The sequence below is a fragment of the Phyllobates terribilis genome, unplaced genomic scaffold, assembly GCF_046119375.1.
Source record: "Phyllobates terribilis strain yellow unplaced genomic scaffold, ASM4611937v1 Scaffold_10__3_contigs__length_209671492, whole genome shotgun sequence".
In the NCBI taxonomy this organism is placed as follows: domain Eukaryota; kingdom Metazoa; phylum Chordata; class Amphibia; order Anura; family Dendrobatidae; genus Phyllobates; species Phyllobates terribilis.
This window is the reverse complement of record NW_027362770.1, coordinates 13,664,878-13,687,659: the sequence shown is the minus strand read 5'-3', so window position 1 is coordinate 13,687,659 and position 22,782 is coordinate 13,664,878. Positions and strand designations below refer to the sequence as shown.

The 22,782-nt window shown below is 42.4% G+C and overlaps 1 protein-coding gene across 2 annotated transcripts in view; it reads left to right on the top strand.

The window, feature by feature from the left end:
* The window catches only part of NME5 (NME/NM23 family member 5), a 315,360-nt gene that overhangs the window by 281,864 nt on the left and 10,714 nt on the right, over positions 1–22,782 (top strand). For both annotated transcript variants that reach the window (XM_073649499.1, XM_073649500.1), the window contains exon 5: positions 11,378–11,496. In XM_073649499.1, coding sequence (XP_073505600.1) covers positions 11,378–11,496 — 119 coding nt within the window. The remainder of the gene's footprint in view (positions 1–11,377; positions 11,497–22,782) is intronic.

Genomic DNA, 22,782 nt, shown 5'->3' with positions numbered 1-22,782 from the left:
TTTCCATTCATAACCCGGTCTAACACAAACCAAGTTGTATGCCCCTCGAAGATCCAGTTTTGTGAATAACTTTGCATGACGGACTCTGTCCAGCAATTCAGAAATCAAAGGCAGATGGTAACAATTATGTACAGTAATTTTATTCAACTCTTTGTAATCAATGCACGTCTTCAGCCATTTCGTCCTCAGTCCCACTCCCCCGCATACCCTTCGGGGTCTCCGTCCCATGCCGCTGGCCAGCATGCATTGTTGGCAGAAATAAAGGATATTTTCAGACATATCGGTGAGTGCTACCTTTATTCTTTTCCTCAAATCGGGGATTATTTACTTGGGTATGCACCACCGTTGTTCTGGGAGCACTTGGTCTGAAAGTGAATGAATTGATAGAGCAGAGGTGGTGCCGTGAATCCTTCTCTTTGCTTGTGAGATGCCATAATTAGCGTCACCATCCCGCTTCTCTGTCTTCTGAAACGCTCTCTGCTCACAATCAAAGAGGATGCATTGCAGGCGGAGCACGATGAGATGGAGCAAGGAACCATACAGGGTGATTACACACAGCCCAGCCTCATCTCATCCCAACGTGGATTGGGTGACAATGAGGAAGAGGAGGAAGAACAGGAGCTAGTTTCATGCGCTATAGACGGTACTACCTGCACAGCTGTCATTCCGTCTGTTCAGCGTGGATGGCCAGAGGACAGAGAGGAGGAGGAGAGCATGGTCAGTCATCCTCTTGGTGAGGACACGGAAGTCTTGCCTGCTAGTAGTCTGGCACGCATGGCTGAGTTTATATTACGCTGCCTTTCCCATGACCCTTGTGTTCTCAAAATTTTGGGTGACAGTCATTACTGGTTGGTGACACTTCTAGACCCACGCTACAAGGAGAACTTTATATCTCTTATTCCTGAGGCGGACAGGTCTACAAAAATATGCCTGTACCAGAAGGCCCTTGTTGCGGAACTATTAAGAAAATTCCCATCTGGAAACGCTGGTGGCAGAGGGCACACTTCGTTGGACAACCAAGGAGTACAGGCGAGAGAGACACAACTTCAGTCCAGCAGAGGCAGGGAAACACTGTCAAAGTTCTGGGAGAATTTTCTCAGCCCCTCCCATCGCACAAGCCCTGAGGCGCGGGGTACTCTCACAAGGAGTGCAAAGTTTGGGAAAATGCTGAGGGAATACCTTGCCGACTGTACCAACGTCCTCCGTGATTCCTCTGTGCCTTATAATTATTGGGTATCCAAGCTGGATACGTGGAATGAACTGGCTTTCTATGCCTTAGAGGTCCTGGCCTGCCCTGCCACCAGCGTTTTATCAGAGCGGGTTTTTAGTGCCGCTGGTGGAATTATAACTGATAATCACATCCGCCTGTCATCTGAAAATGCTGACAGGCTGACTCTTATAAAAATGAACAAGGGCTGGATTGGGCCAGACTTCTCAACACCACCAAATTGTAGCAGCGTAACATAAACTCAAATCCAGTGTCTTTTCTTGGGAGGTGTATTCCCATACACCTTTTCACACCCAGACATGGGTATACGCTTCGTGATTTTTGCTATTTGCTCTTGTCCTCCTCCTTCTCCTCATCCTCCACTACCATATCACCAGGGTGACCGTGGTCCGTGATGCAACACCCACATAATTTTTTTAAAGGGTGTTTATGATGCCCGTAAAAAAATGTTTTATACAGTATGTTCATGTATACCCCCCAGGGGTAAATGTTTGTCAGCCCATACACTTAGTGCATGGGCATTACAAGTATGCGAGGCCCTCTCCTTTCTAATGGAACATTTTTTTATAAATTTTTGGCAACCCTTGCCGTCACTGCATAGGCCAACACTATGGGAGACCCACTTCCTAATAATGGGAACATTGTTTTGAGGAGGCCCTCTGACCTCCATGTCTCTTCTAAGGGGCATTTAAGTGCTTCCAAATTTTTGGCAACCCTTGGTTTCACTGCATAGGTCAACACTATGGGAGACCCACTTCCTAATAATGAGAACATTTTTTCATGAGGCCCTCTACGTCTCTTCCAAGGGGCATTGGAGTGCCTCCAAATTTTTGGCAATCCTTGCATTCACTGCATAAGCAAACACAATGGGAGACCCACTTCCTAATAATGGGAACATTTTTTTATGAGGCCCTCCTCCACATGTCTTCCAAGGGGCATTCGAGTGCCTCACAATTTTTGGCAGCCCTTGCATTCACTGCATAGGCAAACACAATGGGAGACCCACTTCCTAATAATGGGAACATTGTTTTGAGGAGGCCCTCGGACCTCCACATCTCTTCCAAGGGGCATTGGAGTGCCTCCAAATTTTTGGCAACCCTTGCATTCACTGCATAGGCCAGCACTATGGGAGAACCACTTCCTAATAATGGGAACATTTTTTCATGAGGCCCTCTACGTCTCTTCCAAGGGGCATTGGAGTGCCTCCAAATTTTTGGCAACCCTTGCATTCACTGGATAGGCAAACACAATGGGAGACCCACTTCCTAATAATGGGAACATTTTTTTATGAGGCCCTCCTCCACGTCTCTTCCAAGGGGCATTAAAGTGCTTCCAATTTTTGGCAGCCCTTGCATTCACTGCATAGGCAAACACAATGGGAGACCCACTTCCTAATAATGAGAACATTTTTTCATGAGGCCCTCTACGTCTCTTCCAAGGGGCATTGGAGTGCCTCCAAATTTTTGGCAATCCTTGCATTCACTGCATAGGCAAACACAATGGGAGACCCACTTCCTAATAATGGGAATATTTTTTTATGAGGCCCTCCTCCACATCTCTTCCAAGGGGCATTCGGGTGCCTCCCAATTTTTGGCAGCCCTTGCATTCACTGCATAGGCAAACACAATGGGAGACCCACTTCCTAATAATGGGAACATTGTTTTCAGGAGGCCCTCGGACCTCCACATCTCTTCCAAGGGGCATTGGAGTGCCTCCAAATTTTTGGCAACCCTTGCATTCACTGCATAGGCCAGCACTCTGGGAGAACCACTTCCTAATAATGGGAACATTTTTTCATGAGGCCCTCTACGTCTCTTCCAAGGGGCATTGGAGTGCCTCCAAATTTTTGGCAACCCTTGCATTCACTGCATAGGCCAGCACTCTGGGAGAACCACTTCCTAATAATGGGAACATTTTTTCATGAGGCCCTCTACGTCTCTTCCAAGGGGCATTGGAGTGCCTCCAAATTTTTGGCAACCCTTGCATTCACTGGATAGGCAAACACAATGGGAGACCCACTTCCTAATAATGGGAACATTTTTTTATGAGGCCCTCCTCCACATCTCTTCCAAGGGGCATTGGAGTGCCTCCAAATTTTTGGCAGCCCTGGCATTCACTGCATAGGCAAACACAATGGGAGACCCACTTCCTAATAATGGCAACATTTTTTTATGAGGCCCTCCTCCACGTCTCTTCCAAGGGGCATTAAAGTGCTTCCAATTTTTGGCAGCCCTGGCATTCACTGCATAGGCAAACAGAATGGGAGACCCACTTCCTAATAATGGGAACATTTTTTTATGAGGCCCTCCTCCATGTCTCTTCCAAGGGGCATTAAAGTGCTTCCAATTTTTGGCAGCCCTGGCATTCACTGCATAGGCAAACACAATGGGAGACCCACTTCCTAATAATGGGAACATTTTTTTATGAGGCCCTCCTCCACGTCTCTTCCACGGGGCATTGGAGTCCCTTCAAATTTTTGGAAACCCTTGCATTCACTGCATAGGCCAGCACTATGGGAGACCCACTTCCTAATAATGGGAACATTGTTTTGAGGAGGCCCTCTGACCTCCATGTCTCTTCCAAGGGGCATTGAAGTGCCTCCAAATTGTTGGCAACCCTTGCATTCACTGCATAGGTCTACACTATGGGAGAGCCACTTCCCAATAATGGGAACATTTTTTCATGAGGCCCTCTACGTCTCTTCCAAGGGGCATTGGAGTGCCTCCAAATTTTTGGCAACCCTTGCATTCACTGCATAGGCCAGCACTATGGGAAACCCACTTCCTAATAATGGGAACATTGTTTTGAGAAGGCCCTCTGACCACCATGTCTCTTCCAAGGGGCATTGAAGTGCCTCCAAATTTTTGGCAACCCATGCATTCACTGCATACGCAAACACAATGGGAGACACACTTCCCAATAATGGGAACATTGTTTTCAGGAGGCCCTCCTCTAAGTCTTTTCAAAGGGGTATTGGGGTGCATCCAAATTTTCAAAGTGATATTGGGGTGCATCCAAATTTTGGGCAGCCCTGCCACTCACTGCATACGCAATAACAGTATAGGAGACCCACTCTTTAGTAATGGAAACAATAAAACATAGCCGGCTGATGGCTCTCTAAGAGTAGTGAGGGCCGACTGCTGGCCCTTTAAGAATAGTAAAGGCCGCCTGATGGCCCTATAAAAATAGGCTTTGTGACTTTCAGAGTCCCTCCTTCATAAATGAAACACGATGTGTCTGATGATATCTCACACACCACATGGCCAGATAAGGTTGTAAAATGTTAAAATGACATTTCCTGGTAAATGCATTTGTCACGGTTGAAAGCAATGCAAAAGTGAAAAAATGCATTTTGGTTTCGTTTTGGTATGTTTTATTGTGAGTCCGTAAAAGTGGCATAATACCTTTGACAACGTTGTTGACAGAAGTCACCTGGGAGTCAGAAATGCTTCCAGGGGTCTTCCCCATGCTGTCCCAATGTCATTTGGGCAATTTTTAGGCCCTCTGCAGACCGTCGGGGGAGCCGCCTGAAAAATGCTCGAGTTTCCCATAGACTTACATTGGGCTCGTTGCTCGGGTCGAGCACCCGAGTATTCCAATGTGCTCGACCCGAGCATCGAGCACCCGAGCATTTTAGTGCTCGCCCATCACTACTCTTTACCTCAAAGTCTCTGAGACTGGTGGTTGAAGCAGGTGGATAACGGTTACTGTTGTGGGACCAAAATCTTCTCTCTGATAATCGGTTGTCTATACAAATACAATGGTGAATGAAGTCATCAAAATTTGTGGGAGCAGCGGCCCGGGCTATTTCATCTTAAAAGTGCACTGGAGAGTCCATTCTTAAAAAAAGATAATTTTGCAGCATAATTCCATTCGGTATCAATCACCCTCCTTTTGAATTCTGTGGTGTACTCTGCAACAGAGCACTTACCCTGATGTAGCACCATCAGTGTAGCTGAAGCTGTTGCACAACGATTAGGGTCATCCAACACCTGGCTCATGGCAGCTAGGAAAGCCTCCAAATCATTAAGTCGATCATCATGAGTTTCAATTAGTGAGCTGGCCCAAGCTAATGCTTTATGTGTCAGTAGCAGAATGATACACAATTCTTTTGATCTGTCAGTATGAAAGTGAGAAGAGTGTGCACCAAAGTACAATCTGCACTGATTGATGAATCCACAAAATTTGACACGGTCTCCACCAAAGCTGAAAGGTGGGAGTGTAAGAATGGGTGGAGGGGCCGGAGAAATATGTTGATTTTGTAATTGACGCATCTGTTCAAACTGCTGTGCAATCTTATTGCTTAGATCTTGCACAATATGCTGTGTAGCTTGTCCAAAAATTTGAATGTTAAGAGATGACTGAGTTTCAAATGCCGTGTATTCTGTTTTGAGTGTTTACATATTTGCATAGATGTTGATAAGCAAACAGCTCATGTTATTTAAACAAACCTCCAAATTTCCCTCGGCAGCATCCATGATTAAGGATGAGTATCCTGTTACGATACTGGCGTAGTACTGCTGGAAATCAGTGGACGAAGGAGCACAAGCAGAAACCTCAAGCGGTAGTAGAAGTTCTTGGCTAAAGCAAAGGAGTTGTAGGAAACAATCCGTAGATGAATGAGAACAGTCTGGGTAAGACTGTTCAGGAGCTGGAGACTGAAACTAGGCTAACAGCTAGACACAATACTCAAGCAATGAGTGAGAGATCCATGTGGCTTAAAGTAGGCCCATACAGGAAACAAGATGGATTCCGCAGGTTCAGAATCTGCCATATTAGTAACGGGCAATTGTAGAACACAACAGCAGTCTCCAGTGGTAAGGACTGGAATTGCAGCACAATTATTAAGGTGAACAATAGCAGCCACTAGTGGTCAAACTGTAGAAGGACAACAGGAATTTTGACAGTTCCAGTCCCAGTGTGCTGCAGAGTGTGGAGTGCATCACACTCACTAGTAGGCCGCAGGCCTCCAGGGTGTCGTCCTCAGGAGCCGCTGCACACAATACATGGGACACCACGTTTGTTGTAACAGTCAAACATTTACTATACAGTCCAAATTCATCAGGTGGTGACAGGCGGGGTAGGGCACAGAAACTCACATTTTCCTCCTTCTTAGCACAACTCCTCTTCTGTCCTGTTGCTAGCTCGTCCTAGACCACCCTCAAGCCCACTGATTCTATCAGTCTCAGGGATTTCTCATCCACCCCGGCAGTGCACCTGGGACTGGCCATCACCTTCCGTCTATGCGCGTCCCTGTCCATCTTCCACTGTGCTTCAGAGGACACGATTTGTCTCGCAGCCCCTATGCCACACCTTAGGCTCCAGATGTGACAGGAGCGACCACACGGGATCCCAGTAATGCCTCCCACTGCCTAAAACAAGGGACACATGGTGCCCCTTGCAACCCACTACACCTGGACTTGGACTTCGCTCTCCACTTCACTAGATGACACTGAACTCCCTCTAACCAGGAAATGCCCCCCTCTTTATCAGGGCTAGTGCCCATCCACTGGGCTAATCCTATCCTTGACCATTTCCTATCTTATATACTAAACCTATTATCCTTATTCTATACATTATGTTATCCTAAACTTATCCTATGTTATACTCCCATTAATGCCTTGTATTCTATACATCACCATAATACATTACATTAGACACACGTTACTTTTACATATAAAACAGCACGACAGTATTCACATGACGTAGTCTTCAGGGGTAGGAACAAAGTAAGACAGTCCACATACCTAATTCATTATTTAATTTGCACCTTTTTCAGATAACTTTACATGGTTTTGTCTGTTTTTTTCTTTGTTCAACAATGTCAGCATGGTTGTCCTTCACCAGATGCTTTAGACAAATTCATCTTTTGTGACATTTCGAAAAGTTGCAAAATTTTTGCGCAGTTGTGCTACAGTGCACCACTGAAGTACAAAGTCTGTCTGTTTTTACACAGACAGACTTTAAAGACTAACATATAGCATTTTCTTTTTCAAATTTAAAGTTTATTTGAATGAGAATTTTTTTAACAGACAATGAACAATAAACATAGAAACATCATAGCGTGAAATACAATTGTCTCAATAAGAGTAAATGTATTGAAATGAATATTGTGATTAGACATTAATACTCCTTTAACGCATGACTTCGTAAAACTATGAGAGTAGTATTTTGTCTAAGGGGAGGTCTAACAGACCACATATGACAAGAATGAGTACAGCTACATTAAAAGAAAAGGGGAAAGAGGAAATAAAAGAAAGGGATAGACCACGTAGAAAAAGACGAAATGGTGCAGGCCACAAATGAAGACAAGCTTCCCGTAGAAGCTATTATCTTAAGGTGCAACCAGTTTGATAAAAATATATTGTTAAAAGCACTAGTTTCCAATGGATCTATATAAGGGTGAAGCCAAAAAAGAGCCCCAATGGAACCACCTAATGGATATCCTATTCCTCTCGTCTTGAGTATGTGAGATTAATAGCTCCATGCAGTGAATCCTTGCAATTTCTGCGAACCACTCCTCAAGGGATGGCACCACAGTGGACTTCCAATTTCGTGGGATGATGGTTTTAGCTGCTTGGAGCAGATGTCTCAATTTTTAAATTTTGATCCAGACATATGAAACATGAATAAGAGAATAGCTTCGGGTTTATTGGGAACATCTATGCCTGTCACCTCCCGAATTAATTTAAGGACATCCTTCCAGAATGCTTCCAAGGCCACACAGGACCACCAGATGTGGACCAAAGTACCCTCGCAAACACCACAGCGCCAGCATAGATTAGAGATGTTTGGGAACCATTTATGGAGACATGATGGGACCCGGTACCATTTTGAGACAACTTTATAATTTGTCTCTTGGGCTTTCGTTGCAATAAGTGACTTATGTGAAAAATGAAAGCACTTATGCTTGATCAATAGAGAATTTTTGGTTTAAATCCAACTCTAAAGCTCACCAAATGTGGGGAAGCGATTCTAGATCCGAAGAGGAAAGTAATTTATATAAAATTGAGACTGTATGATTCACCATTGATGAGGAAATACAGAGCTTTTCAAACACAGACAAGGGTCTTGTCATATCAGGATTATTAGATATAGCTCGAAAGAAGTGTTGTAATTGAGTGTATTTAAAGTTATGACGCAGAGTGGGAGAGGAACCATGGAAGATGGCTGTGAGTGGTAGTAACTGACCCTGAAAAGCAGTCTGATAAAAGCACAGAGGCTTCTTTTTTCAGCTGTTTAAAAATAGATTAGAGGAGTTGTCCGGGGAGGGGGGGGGTGTCTAGGGTTATCTGTACTAGGTGATAGAGGACCAAGGGGATCACCCAGTTTGGAAAGCTGGGTGACATACCTGTAACAAGAATAGATAAATAGACATGCTGATTAGAATGCGATGGTTATAGATGACAAGATTCAGTCTGTATACATAGTATTAAATTCTGGTTTAATTCAGTGCAGCACACTTGTATGATATGTGTTGCGCTCACGCCCGAACTGACTGGCGTGAGCGTGATTAGTGATCCCACTGTACCATGAACCGAGGAGTGCCTGGAGGGGCGTAACTAAGTATCAACCCGGTCCGACCAAGGTCGCACGGCCGCTCAGTCGACTTCTTGTACCAGGGAGGAACCGAGCAGAACGACCAGGTGCTACTCCAGGTCAGACCCCGGTCACAGCTGTTGACCCACACCGGGGAATGCAGGAACAGGCAGGTTAGCTGGTATGCAGACAGGTGGGTACTGGCAGGCATGGCTGGTATGACGGCAGGTGGGTACTTAGCAGGCACGGCTGGTATGTAGGCAGGTGGGTACTGGCAGGCGCGGCTGGTATGCAGACAGGCGGGTGCTGACAGGCACGGCTAGAATGCGGACAGGCAGATACTGGCAGGTATGAACGCAGGCTGGATAGGGAGCAGTACAGACTGGGATACAGGAACAGAGCCGCGGGTGCGGTGGACTAGCAGAGCAAAACCGCAGGAGCGGTGAGCAAGCAGAGCGGAGCAAAACCGCAGGTGTGGTGAACAAGCAGAGCGGAGCAAAACTGCAGGTATGGAGAGCAAGCTGAGCGGAGCAAAACCGCAGGTGCAGAGAACAAGCAGAGCGGAGCAAAACCGCTGGTGCGGTGAACAAGCAGAGCAGAGCAAAACCACAGATGCGCAGAACAAGCAGAGCGAAGCAGAACCGCTGGTGCAGTAAACAAGCGAAGCAGAGTGGAACCGCCGGAGCGGTGAACAAGCAGAGCAGAACCGCAGGTGCGGTAAACAAGCGGAACAGAGCGGAACCGCCGGAGCGGTGAACAAGCAGAGTAGAACAGAACCGCAGGTGCGGTAAACAAGCGGAGAAGAGCGGAACCGCCGGAGCGGTGAACAAGCAGAGCAGAACAGAGCAGAAGGTGAAGGCAGACAGGATAGGGCTCTGTTCACATGGAACAGACTGGAAAATACAGGAAGATGGTTAGAACACAGGAGGTAGATACGGAGGCAGGGAAAGGGGACAAGCAGAACCAGATACACACAAGGTACTTACAATGAAGTAGCGAGTGGACACAAAACTCACAAACAGAAGTACAGAGACAACGAGTTGGAGTTAGGTGCAGGTTCAGACACTGCAGGCAAACGGAAGGTACGGACATAGAGAGAAACAAGTAACGGGCTAGGACACTGTTCAGACAGGAACTGAACTGGGAACAAGATACAGGAACGAGCCTGGGAACTCAGCCCCCAGGGTGGCAGAAACAGACTAGAAGTCAGAGATACAGGTAGCAGCCCTGGGTACTCGGCCCCCAGGGTGGCGGAAACAGACTAGAAGTCACAGGTACAGGAAAAGGCCCTGGGTACTCAGCCCCCAGGGTGACGGACAGACTAGAGTCAGGACAGGACCTGGCACCTCAGTTGCAAAAGACAAACTGAGTGAAAGTGTTGCTCAGGCACCTCCTACTGGGTGGAGGGGGTTTAAGTATCCAGTGACTCACAGCAATAGGCTGGGGACGCATTAGGACTGTGCACACAGTAGCTATAAGAAACAAGCAGAAAGCCGCACCGACGCCCTAAGCAATCAGACAAGAGATATGGACACAGCAGGTACTGGAGCAAAGAGTGCAGCATGGACTGACAGGTAAGATTGCAGTCTTGCATGGTGGGAGGTGGTGCACCATGCAAGCACGCCGCCAGGGATGTTACAATATGCTTGCATGATGCACAGCAAACTATGTCAGCAGACTTCTTACAATATATTTGCGAACATAAATATAACATCGCCCACACCCCTGATTGGCAGCTTCCTGTGTACACAGTACATAGTAAGCAAGCTGCTCATCAGTGGTGGGGGTGGCGTTACATGGATTAGCCTGACTGCCCTGCATGTGAGACTTAGTGAGGCAGTGATACTCTCCTGCTAATAAAACACATTGTGTTGACACTTCAATAAATAACCACCAAAAAGAAAAAAACAAATCAAAACAATAAAATTGCATTTTTCAATCACTGCACTTTTGCCTCAAGAATACAATAAAAATGCAATGAAAATTTTGCATGTACACCAAAATGGTATCAATAAAGATGACAGCTTAGCATACAAAAACAAGCTCTAACCTAGCTCAATGGAACAACAAAAAGGCTACAGGTCTCAGAAAGTGGCGACAATAGCAATTTTCTTACTAGGTTCTGAATTTTTTTAACTACTAAAATGTAAAAAATAGTTTATAAGTTTGGTATCATCATAATTGTGCTGAACTGGAAAATCCTATTTCCAGGTCATTTTTAACATACAATGAATGCCATAAAAACAGAATTCGACTATAATAGCAGAATTGCGTTTTTTTTCTCACCATTTTACCCCTTTGGAATTTGTTTTTGTTTTTCACTACATTAAATGGTAAAATGAATGTTGTTATTCTGAACTAAAATTTGTCGGGCAGAAAACAAGCCCCCTATGACTATATTTATGGAAAAATAATAAAGTTATGGCTAAAGGGAGGAAAAAACAAAAGCGAAAAATGTCCATCAGTCCTTAAATGGTTTAAATTCCGACATTCTTTTTAATTGTACCTACTGTTTTTAAGCTGTTATAAAGATATGTAAATTTTAATTGGTTTATGATTTATGAAGTATGGTCTATATTTTTCCAAACTTATGTTTTCATCATCTTTCAGCTCCAATTGAGCCCATGCCCGCTGGACAAGGTGCCTTGGATTATCTGGACCTCTTTGTTAATCCAACATTGCTCTCTGGATTTATTAATCTTTGCAAGCAGAAGCCATCAGACCCATATGTATGTTAACTTACATATATTTCTTTAGCTTATTTTTTAAGATTATATTATGTCTAGTCAGCAATTCCTATATGCAGTGTTACTTAGTCAAGTCTTCAAGGAACTCAACAGACCATGTAAAGATCATTTTCCCCCTACAATCTTCTACCATCTCCTTTATGTATTATTATGTATTTATTTATTATGCTTTGCTTATATGGCGCCATCATTTTTTGCAGGGCTTTACAAACATCATCATCGCTATCCCCATTGAGGTTTACAATCTAAATTCCCTATCAGTATGTCTTTGGCGTTTGAGAGGAAACCCACGCAAACACGGGGAGAACATACAAACTCCTTGCAGATGTTGTCCTTGAAGGGATTTGAACCCCAGACCCCAGTGCTGCAAAACACTGAGACACTGTGCTGCCAATCCTTGACATTAAGTGCAGGAGAGACACTGACGCATGCTGTGCACCTCAGTATTGTGCATGGGCTCTAATAATTAGGAAAGGACTTGTGCATAATACTCTCTGGGAATCATATGGCTTCCTTCCTTAAACCCTTCAACTTTCTGATCAGGCCAAATTCTACAATTCTGACCACTGTCACTTTATGTGATAATAACTGTGGAACTTCAACATATCTCAGTCATTCTGCGATTGTTAACCAAATACCAAAAAGTGACACCATTTTAAAAACTGCACTCCTGAAAGTGCTCAAAATCACATTCAAGAAGTTTATTAACCCTTTAGGTGCTTCACAGGAATTAAGCAATGTGGAAGGAAAAAAAATAAAAATTTAAATTTTTCTTACAAAAAAGTTCCTTTAGCCCCAATTTTTTTTATTTTCACAATGGTAACAGGAGAAAATGGACTGTACAATTTGTTGTGCAATTTCTGCTGAGTACGCCGATACCCCATATGTGGTGGAAAACTACTGTTTGGGCGCACGGCAGGGCAGCATGCTTCACACATGCGCTGTGATGAGTGTCTCCGGGCGCACACAGTTAAGCTGGGAACTTCACTGCGCACGTGCTGGGAGCTGCTCATCATAGCGCATGCACAGTGAAGCTGCGAACTACACAGCCTAACTGTGCACGTGCAGGGACCCAAGGCTGGCCATGTAAAACTGAACATGCGCCCCACTAATATCAGCGCTCGCCGGGAGCAAAATTCAAATACGTGGGTGATGCCAGTAGTGACTGAATACGGCACCCGCCCCTGACTGAATACAAGGATCACACCCCTATGACTGTGTGATCTTACGAGCAGATAGGATATAAGTACGTTTCCCTAGTAAGGGCAGCCAGGAGAGGTTAAACTTGCACAGAATGATACTACTGAAAGGCATTTTACAGATTCTTAAAGAAACTAATAAGGGAACGTTATCCGATAGGTTCCTGGTAAGGTTATCAACCATTGTCACCATTGGTATGATATCACTATTTCCCACTGCATGTATAAGAGAAGAGATGCATAAGATGTGGAAAAAAGAACAATATCTTTCTGTGGGAAACTTGTACCGCCAAATATCGAAAAGTTGCACCTCATGTAGCACCCTATCAAAGTTGTATCCCCAGAATGAGCAGCAGATTCACTGTTATATTCATCAAGTAAAAGTTGCTAGAACTAGCAGAACACCCTATATTTTACATAAGAGACAAACAAATCTGTAGTCTGCGTCAATAGTTTTTCACGCTCAAAAGGTATGTTCTTGACATAAATGAAGACATAGACCCCTCAAGTGTGGGAACTAAAAGTAGAGTGATTTTCCTGGAGGGAGAAGATAGAATTGTGAAGAGCCTTTTGGCTCCAAAAATGGTATATCTTTTATTTGAGGCTTTCATACCCTGGACTACTTGTAGCTGGCTAGCTATATTTATCCATTACACATTGACATCTCAATACCAACTGGTATGGCTAATCATCCTGGTATCAAATGTTGACCAGGAAGGTAATCTAATGTTTTTAATAGCCTCCCCTTCCTCTCACCACTCCAAAATTCCCATACAAAAACAATTAGAAAAAGTAAGAAACCAGAGCATAAGACAGACAGTGCCTGTGTTTAAGTACCAATATGTACCTTACAGCACACCACATCTTACTCAAATGTATAGACGTATATGACATATCTCACAGTACCCCCAAAATTACTTAGCATACTAACCCCTCATGTCGAAGCCGGTTTTCACTTCCTGACCACGTCAATTTTTTAAAATCTGACATGTGTCACTTTGTTTAGTAATAACTTTGGAAGGCTTCTACATATCCCAGTGATTCTGAGATTGTTTTTTTTGTGACATATTGTACTTTATCTTAATGATACATTTAAGTAAATATGTTTTTTTAATTTATCTGAAACTTATAAAAAGAATGGAAGAAGTGCCGTTTGTTTTCCAGAGCGCAATTTTGGCTTGAATAGATTGTGGGAGCCATGTCCCATTTGCAGATGCCCTGAGGTGCCAAAACAGCAGAAACCTCTACCCCACAATTTTTATCCCATTTCGGGAACTACACTTGTAATGGAATTCATGTAGGGGTGTAACCAGCGTCCTGAATCCACAGATACTTCACACTTCTCCAAACACCTTTATATCCTTCAATTAATTCATCCAGGAGTGTAGTGAGCATGTTGACCACACAGGTCTTTCAAAGAATTTTATACCAATGGGTCATAATGATTAAAAGTTATATTTTTACTACTAAAATGTTGTTTTTGCCCAAGATTTTTCATTTTTATGAGGAAAATGGACCCAATAATTGTTATGCAAATTCTCCCAAATGCAGCTATTGCCTCATATGTGTTCTTACAGTATTGTTTGGGCACATGGCATTGCTCAGAAGGAAGGAGTACTTTTTGACTTGTGGAGTGAGTGCAGATTTTCCTGGAATAGATTGCAGATGCCCTTTGCTGAGCCCCTAAGGTACCAGAACAGCAGAATTTCCCCTCAAGTGGCTCCATTTTTGACATTTCACCGATTTGGTGAGTATAGAGGTGCAAAAAGTGTGGTTGACTGTGATCTTCTACATGACTGAAAAGATGGGCTACTGCCATGAAAGAGACCAGATGAAGTCTAAAGTGAGTCCATCTGCCTCATTATAGTGAGGGTTCCTTCAGGGATTCTGTCTGAATTATATTTTTCAGAGATCTAGATAGAAACCCCAACGTAAACATTCAGCATAGAGCAAATTATAGATGTGAACCGAACCTCATTGCATTTTTTGGGAGGCATAACAAACAAAAAAGCAGTTCAAGCATTTTTTTTATATTTTTTTTTACACCATTCATCTTGCAGTATAAGTGATAACATGTCTTTATTCCTCAGGTCAGTACAATTACAGTTGTGCCAGATTTATATAGATTTTATATGTTTTACTACTTTTATTTTATAAAACAATCTTTTTAATCCCTGTTTTTGAGAACTATAGCTTTTTATTTTTTCTGCCAATTCATGTGTTAGGAGAGCTTGTTTTTTGTGGGATGAGTTCAGATTTTTATTGCTACTACTTTATTGCTACCACTTTGGGCATTTTTCATCACTTTATATTTTGATTTTTAAAAGGCAAAATGGAAAAAAATGGCAATTCACTAATTGTTTTTATTTTGGGGGGTCAGTATGATAATAGCAATACTTGATTTATATAGCTTTTAATGTTTTGTTGCTTTTGCAAAAAAACTTTTTTATAAAAAAAAAAGAAATTTGATAATGCATCGCCATATTCTAAGAGCTGTAACTTTTTTAGTTTTCTGCAGACAGCTGAATGACAGCTTATTTTTGGCAGGATGAGTTTTTAGTGATACAAATTTTGTTTACAAATGACATTGATTTTTGTACAAAGGTATGATGTAAAAACAGCATGTGTAAACATTTTCCCTTTTTTTTCTTTTTTGTTTTTTTTCTTTTGTGAGTGATAGGGTTATATATAATTTTTACATTTTTTTAGTCACTTAGAACACTGAATAGTCTGATTGCTGGTCTAATGTGCTGCAATAACCATATATCCTTTAGACCTGTCAGTGTAGACACTGCTATTCATTATTTATTCTTTCCAAATGTAGGATCTTGACAAATTATTTTGGCTCTTTACACTCCAACTTTTCAGGGACACCTGTAAGGCACAATTGTTGTGACATATTCTGTTCTCAAGATCATTGTTTTTGTTCATTAAATTAACAACGTGTGTGTTAGCCCTTTTAACATCTATGTTTAAAACAATGCAGTCTAATCCACCTAGCATATGGGTTTGAGAGGATAACACTTTCAAGGAAATCAAAATGTGTATTTAGAAACCAAAGAACAGAGGAATGCTGTTCAAAATTTAAAGGATACTTCAACAAAGTATTAGTTTAACCCCTTTACAACATCCGCCATACATGTACCTCGCTGCGGGAGGTGCATTCCCGCAAACCGCCATATACAGGTGTATCTCACTAAATTAGAATATCATCAAAAAGTTAATTTATTTCAGTTCTTCAATATAAAAAGTGAAACTCATATATTATATAGAGTCATTACACACAGAGTGATCTATTTCAAGTGTTTATTTCTGTTAATGTTGATGATTATGGCTTACAGCCAATGAAAACACAGAAGTCATTATTACAGTAAATTAGAATACTTTATAACAACAGCTTAAAAGATGTTTTTAAAATCTGAAATGTTGGCCTACTTAAATGTATAGTGGGTACTGCAAGTATTCAGACCCCTTTAAATTTTTCACTCTTTGTTTCATTGCAGCCATTTGGTAAATTCTAAAAAGTTCATTTTTTTCTCATTAATGTACACTCTGCACCCCATCTTGACTGAAAGAAACCCAGCAATGTAGAATTTTTTGCAATTTTATTAAAAAAAATCCCTGAAATATCACATGGTCATAAGGATTCAGACCCTTTGCTCAGTATTGAGTAGAAGCATCCTTTTGAGTTAGTACAGACATGAGTCTTCTTGGCAATGATGCAACAAGTTTTTCACACCTGGATTTTGGGGATTCTCTGTCATTCTTCTTTGCAGATCCTCTCCAGTTCTATTAGGTTGGATGGTGAACATTGGTGGACAGCCATTTCAGGTCTCTCCAGAGTTGCTCAATTGCGTTTAGATCAGGGCTCTGGCTGTGCAAGTCAAAAATGGTCACAGAGTTGTTCTGAAGCCACTCCTTTGTTATTTTAGCTGTGTGCTTAGGGTCATTGTCTTGTTGGAAGGTGAACCTTTGGCCAAGTCTGAGGTCCAGAGCACTCTGGAAGAGGTTTTCATCCAGGATATCTCTGTACTTGGTCGCATTCATGTTTTCTTCAATTGCAACCAGTCATCCTATCCCTGCAGCTGAAAAACACCCCCACAGCATGATGCTGCCACCACCATGTTTCACTGTTGGGATTGTATTGGGCAGGTGGTGAGCAGTGCCTGGTTTTCTCCACACATACCGCTTGGAATTATCACGAAAAAGTTCCATCTTCGTCTCATCAGACCAGAGAATCTTATTTCTCATAGTCCGGGAGTCCTTCATGTGTTTTTGAGCAAACTCTATGCAGACTTTCATATGTCTTGCACTGAGGAGAGGCTTCCGTCGGGCCACTCTGCCATAAAGGCCCGACTGGTGGGGGGCTGCAGTGAGAGTTGACTTTGTGGAACTTTCTCCCATCTCCCTACTGCATCTCTGGAGCTCAGCCACAGTGATTTAGGGGTTCTTCTTTACCTCTCTCACCAAGGCTCTTCTCCCACGATTGCTCAGTTTGGCTGGACGGCCAGGTCTAGCATGACTTCTGGTGGTCCCAAACTTCTTCCATTTAAGGATTATGGAGGCCACTGTGCTCTGAGGAATCTTGAGTACTGCAGAAATTCTTTTGTAACCTTGGCCAGATCTGTGCCTTGCCACAATTTTGTCTCTGAGCTCCTTGGGCAGTTCCTTTGAGCTCATGATTCTCATTTGGTCTGACATGCACTGTGAGCTGTCAGGTCTTATATAGACTGGTGTGTGCCTTTCCAAATCAAGTCCTATCAGTTTAATTAAACACAGCTGGACTCCAATGAAGGAGTAGAACCATCTCAAAGAGGATCACAAGGGAATGGACAGCATGTGACTTAAATATGAGTGTCTGAGCAAAGGGTCTGAATACTTATGACCATGTGATATTTCAGTTTTTCTTTTTTAATAAATTTACAAAAATTTCTACATTTCTGTTTTTTTTTCAGTCAAGATGGGGTGCAGAGTGTACTTTAATGAGAAAAAAAATAAACTTTTTAGAATTTATCAAATGGCTGCAATGAAACAAAAAGTGAAAAATTTAAAGGGGTCTGAATACTTTCCGTACCCACTGTATGTTCAGTAAATACACTCAATACTTGGTCAGGGCTCCTTTTGCATTAATTACTGCATCAATGCGGCGTGGCATGGAGTCGATCAGCCTGTGGCACTGCTGAGGTGTTATGGAAGCCCAGGTTGCTTTGATAGCAGCCATCAGCTCTTCTGTATTGTTGGGTCTGGTGTCTCTCATCTTCCTCTTGACAACACCCCATAGATCAGTGGTTCTCAACTCCAGCCCTCAAGCCCCACCAACAGATCATGTTTTCAGGATTTCCATAGTATTGCACAGGTGATGGAATTATATTGCCTGTGCAATACTAAGGAAATCCTGAAAGCATGATCTGTTGGTGGGTCTTGAGGACTGGAGTTGAGAACCACTGCCATAGATTCTTTATGGGGTTAAGGTCAGGCGAGTTTGCTGGCCAATCAAGCACAGTGTTACTGTTGTTTTTAAACCAGGTATTGGTACTTTTAGCAGTGTGGACAGGTGCCAAGTCCTCCTGGAGAATGACATTTCCATCTCCAAAAAGCTTGTCGGCAGAAGGAAGCATGAAGTGCGCTGACTTTGGCTTTGATAAAACACAGTGGACCTATACCAGCAGGTGACATGGCTCGCCAAACCATCACTGATTGTGGAAACTTCACACTAGACCTCAAGCAGTTTGGATTGTGCGCCTCTCCACTCTTCCTCCAGTCTCTGGAACCTTGATTTCCAATTGAAAATTGGAACTCTGGGACCGTGTGGAGTGTGTCAATGACTGCCTTCTGGACATCTGTCAAGTCAGCAGTCTTCCACATGATTGTGGAGCCTACTGAAATAGACTAAGGGACCTTTTTAAATGCTTAGGAAGCCTTTGCAGGTGTTTTTTGTTAATTATTTTAATTTACTTAGATAATGACTTTTGTGTTTTCATTGGCTGTAAGCCATAATCATCAACATTAACAGTAATAAACACCTGAAATAGATCACTCTGTTTGTAATGACTCTATATAATATATGAGTTTCACTTTTTGTATTGAAGAACTGAAATAAATTAACTTTTTGATGATATTCTAATTTAGTGAGATGCACCTGTATGTACGGCGTGAAGATCGTGCTAGGTCATTCTGAGCATTGGCACTATCAAAAGCAGATGTCAGCGTTATATGCAAGCTGACACCCAGCGGCAATACCCACAATCAGTGCTAGCGCCGATCGCTGTCATTTAACCCCTCTGATGCTGCTGTCAATAGCAACAGTGATATCGATTGGGTTGCAGAGGGAGGGAGCTCTCTCTCTGCTCCGATCGGCAAAACACGATCGCACTCACGTTGTGCCAATGGTCCCCATGGTGACCCCGGGCTGAAAAATGGCCACGGGGTCACCCAGGCACGGTGGCCTGTAAGTTCCTGGTTAGAGCAGGAGCTGACATGCCTCCTGCCTGTGTACGATTGCCTGATCTAATTCCCTGCAATGCAAAAGCATTAGTTCAGCGATCAGGGCAGGGAAAGTTGATATGTCATAGAGGGTAAAAAAAATTGAAAAAAAATCACAAAATAAAAAACAAAAAATGTAAAAATATGAATTAAAAAAATACATATATTTATTTAAAAACAAAAATAAACAAAGTACACATATTTGGTATCGCAGTGTCCTGAACGACCCATCCTATAAAACTGTTATAACCCCTTCAGTAAAAAAAAAGTGGTAAAAAACTATGTTTTTTCATTACATCACCAAACAAAAAGTGAAATAAAATGCAATCAAAAAGTCAAATGTAAATAAAAATGTTATCTCTGAAAACATAATCTTGTTCCGCAAAAACAAAGCTGCCATACTGCTCAATCAGTGGAGAATATCAGAATATAGCAATGCAAAAAGTAATTTTTTGTATTAAATTGTTTTTATTGTGTAAAAACAGCAAAACATAAAAAAATATATACAGTACAGACCAAAAGTTTGGACACACCTTCTCATTTGAAGATTTTTCTGTATTTTCATGACTATGAAAATTGTACATTCACACTGAAGGCATCAAAACTATGAATTAACACATGTGGAATTATATACTTAACAAAAAAGTGTGAAACAACTGAAAATATGTCTTATATTCTAGGTTCTTCAAAGTAGCCACCTTTTGCTTTGATGACTGCTTTGCACACTCTTGGCATTCTCTTGATGAGCTTCAAGAGGTAGTCACCGGAAATGGTCTTCCAACAATCTTGAAGGAGTTCCCAGAGATGCTTAGCACTTGTTGGCCCTTTTGCCTTCACTCTGCGGTCCAGCTCACCCCAAACCATCTCGATTGGGTTCAGGTCTGGTGACTGTGGAGGCCAGGTCATCTGGCGTAGCACCCCATCACTCTCCCTCTTGGTCAAATGTCAAATAGCCCTTACACAGCCTGGAGGTGTGTTTGGGGTCATTGTCCTGTTGAAAAATAAATGATGGTCCAACTAAACGCAAACCGGATGGAATAGCATGCCGCTGCAAGATGCTGTGGTAGCCATGCTGGTTCAGTATGCCTTCAATTTTGAATAAATCCTCAACAGTGTCACCAGCAAAGCACCCCCACACCATCACACCTCCTCCTCCATGCTTCACGGTGGGAACCAGGCATGTAGAGTCCATCCGTTCACCTTTTCTGCGTCGCACAAAGACACGGTGGTTGGAACCAAAGATCTCAAATTTGGACTCATCAGACCAAAGCACAGATTTCCACTGGTCTAATGGCCATTTCTTGTGTTCTTTAGCCCAAACAAGTCTCTTCTGCTTGTTGCCTGTCCTTAGCAGTGGTTTCCTAGCGGCTATTTTACCATGAAGGCCTGCTGCACAACGTCTCCTCTTAACAGTTGTTGAAGAGATGTGTCTGCTGCTAGAACTCTGTGTGGCATTGACCTGGTCTCTAATCTGAGCTGCTGTTAACCTGCGATTTCTGAGGCTGGTGACTCAGATAAACTTATTCTCAGAAGCAGAGGTGACTCTTGGTCTTCCTTTCCTGGGGCGGTCCTCATGTGAGCCAGTTTCTTTGTAGCGCTTGATGGTTTTTGCAACTGCACTTGGGGACACTTTCAAAGTTTGCCCAATTTTTCGGACTGACTGACCTTCATTTCTTAAAGTAATGATGGCCACTCGTTTTTCTTTACTTAGCTGCTTTTTTCTTGCCATAACACAAATTCTAACAGTCTATTCAGTAGGACTATCAGCTGTATATCCACCTGACTTCTGCACAACACAACTGATCTTCACAACCCCATTTATAAGGCAAGAAATCCCACTTATTAAACCTGACAGGTTACACCTGTGAAGTGAAAATCATTTCCGGTGACTACCTCTTGAAGCTCATCAAGAGAATGCCAAGAGTGTGCAAAGCAGTCATCAAAGCAAAAGGTGGCTACTTTGAAGAACCTAGAATATAAGACATATTTTCAGTTGTTTCACACTTTTTTTTGTTAAGTATATAATTCCACATGTGTTAATTCATAGTTTTGATGCCTTCAGTGTGAATGTACAATTTTCATAGTCATGAAAATACAGAAAAATCTTTAAAAGAGCTGTGTCCAAATTTTTGGTCTGTACTGTAAATGTGGTATCGCTGTAATCGTACTGATCTAAAGCTGCCTTATCAATTTTACCACACGATGAACAGCATGAAAAAAATGTTCCTGAATTGCTGGTTTTTGTTCATTTTTCTTCCCAAAAATCTGAATACAAAGCGATCAAAAAATGTTATGTGACCGAAAATGGTACTAATAAAAACATCAACTTGTCCTGCAAAATACAAGCCCTCACAGGACTCTGTAGGCAGAAATATAGAAAAATCATAGCTCTCAAAATATGGCGATGCAATAACTTTGTTTTGCAAAAAAAAAAGTGTTTTTTAATGTGTAATAGTTAGTGTTGAGCGAGTATGTTCTATTAACTCTTTCGCCGAGTATGCTCGGGGCGAGCTCCGAGTAATTACAGCTGCTCGGTGATATGTTTGAATCGCTCCCGTGTGCATGATTTGTGACTGTTTCACAGTTTTATTACATGTGAGGAATGTCTATTTCTTACACATTCCTCACATGTAATAAAACTGTGAAACAGTTGCAAATCATGCACACGGGAGCGATTCAACCATATCACCGAGCAGCTGTAAATACTCGGAGCTCGCCCGCGCATACTCGGAACAGAACATACTCGCTCAATACTAGTAATAGTAGTAAAACCTAAAATCTGATATAAATCTGGTATTGCTGTAATCGCACTGACGTGAAGAATAAAGTCGTCTAATCACTTATACTGCACGCGAAACAGCGTAAAAAATAAATAAAGCGTATTCTTGATCTGTTGTTGAATTGTTCATTCTGCCTCTTAAAGATTGCAGTAAGGCTTGGCTCACATTTCTCCTGTGCTCTACACTGAGCGCTTACATCGGGGTTTCCGTGTAAATCTCTGAAATATGTAATTCGGACAGAACTCCCGATGGAAGATTCCCTATAATAAGGCTGACGGAGACACTTTGGACTTTGTCTGGCCTATGATCCGATTGTGTTTAACTTTTTAAGCATGCGTAAAATTGCAGTTAGCCACAGTTTTGTGCACCTCTGAATAAAAAGGACACTGTTGAACAGAGGCCAGATGGAGTCCAGAGTAACTCTGCTGCCTCATTATAGTATTGGGGGTTTCATCTGAATCCTGTCATTCGAATGGTTTAGATGAAAACCCCAATGTAAGTTCTCAGCATAGAGCACAGTATAAATGGGATCTAAAATTTTATATAAACTGTTCCCAACAAAAGCGTCAACTCAATCCACAAAAAAAAGCAAGTCCCCACTCAGGTCTGTCATCCGCCAATGGAAATATAGGGGACTTCCACGTTACTGGTAGCACAAAGGCTCTGTAAAAGCGCTATGGTTTTTTCACACCCCAAAAGAAATCCAGCACATTCTACGGTACCAAATCCAAATGGCCACCTCCCTTCTGAGCACCACAGTGTGCCTAAACCTCAGTTAGCATCCACGTGTTTACCATTACTGTAGC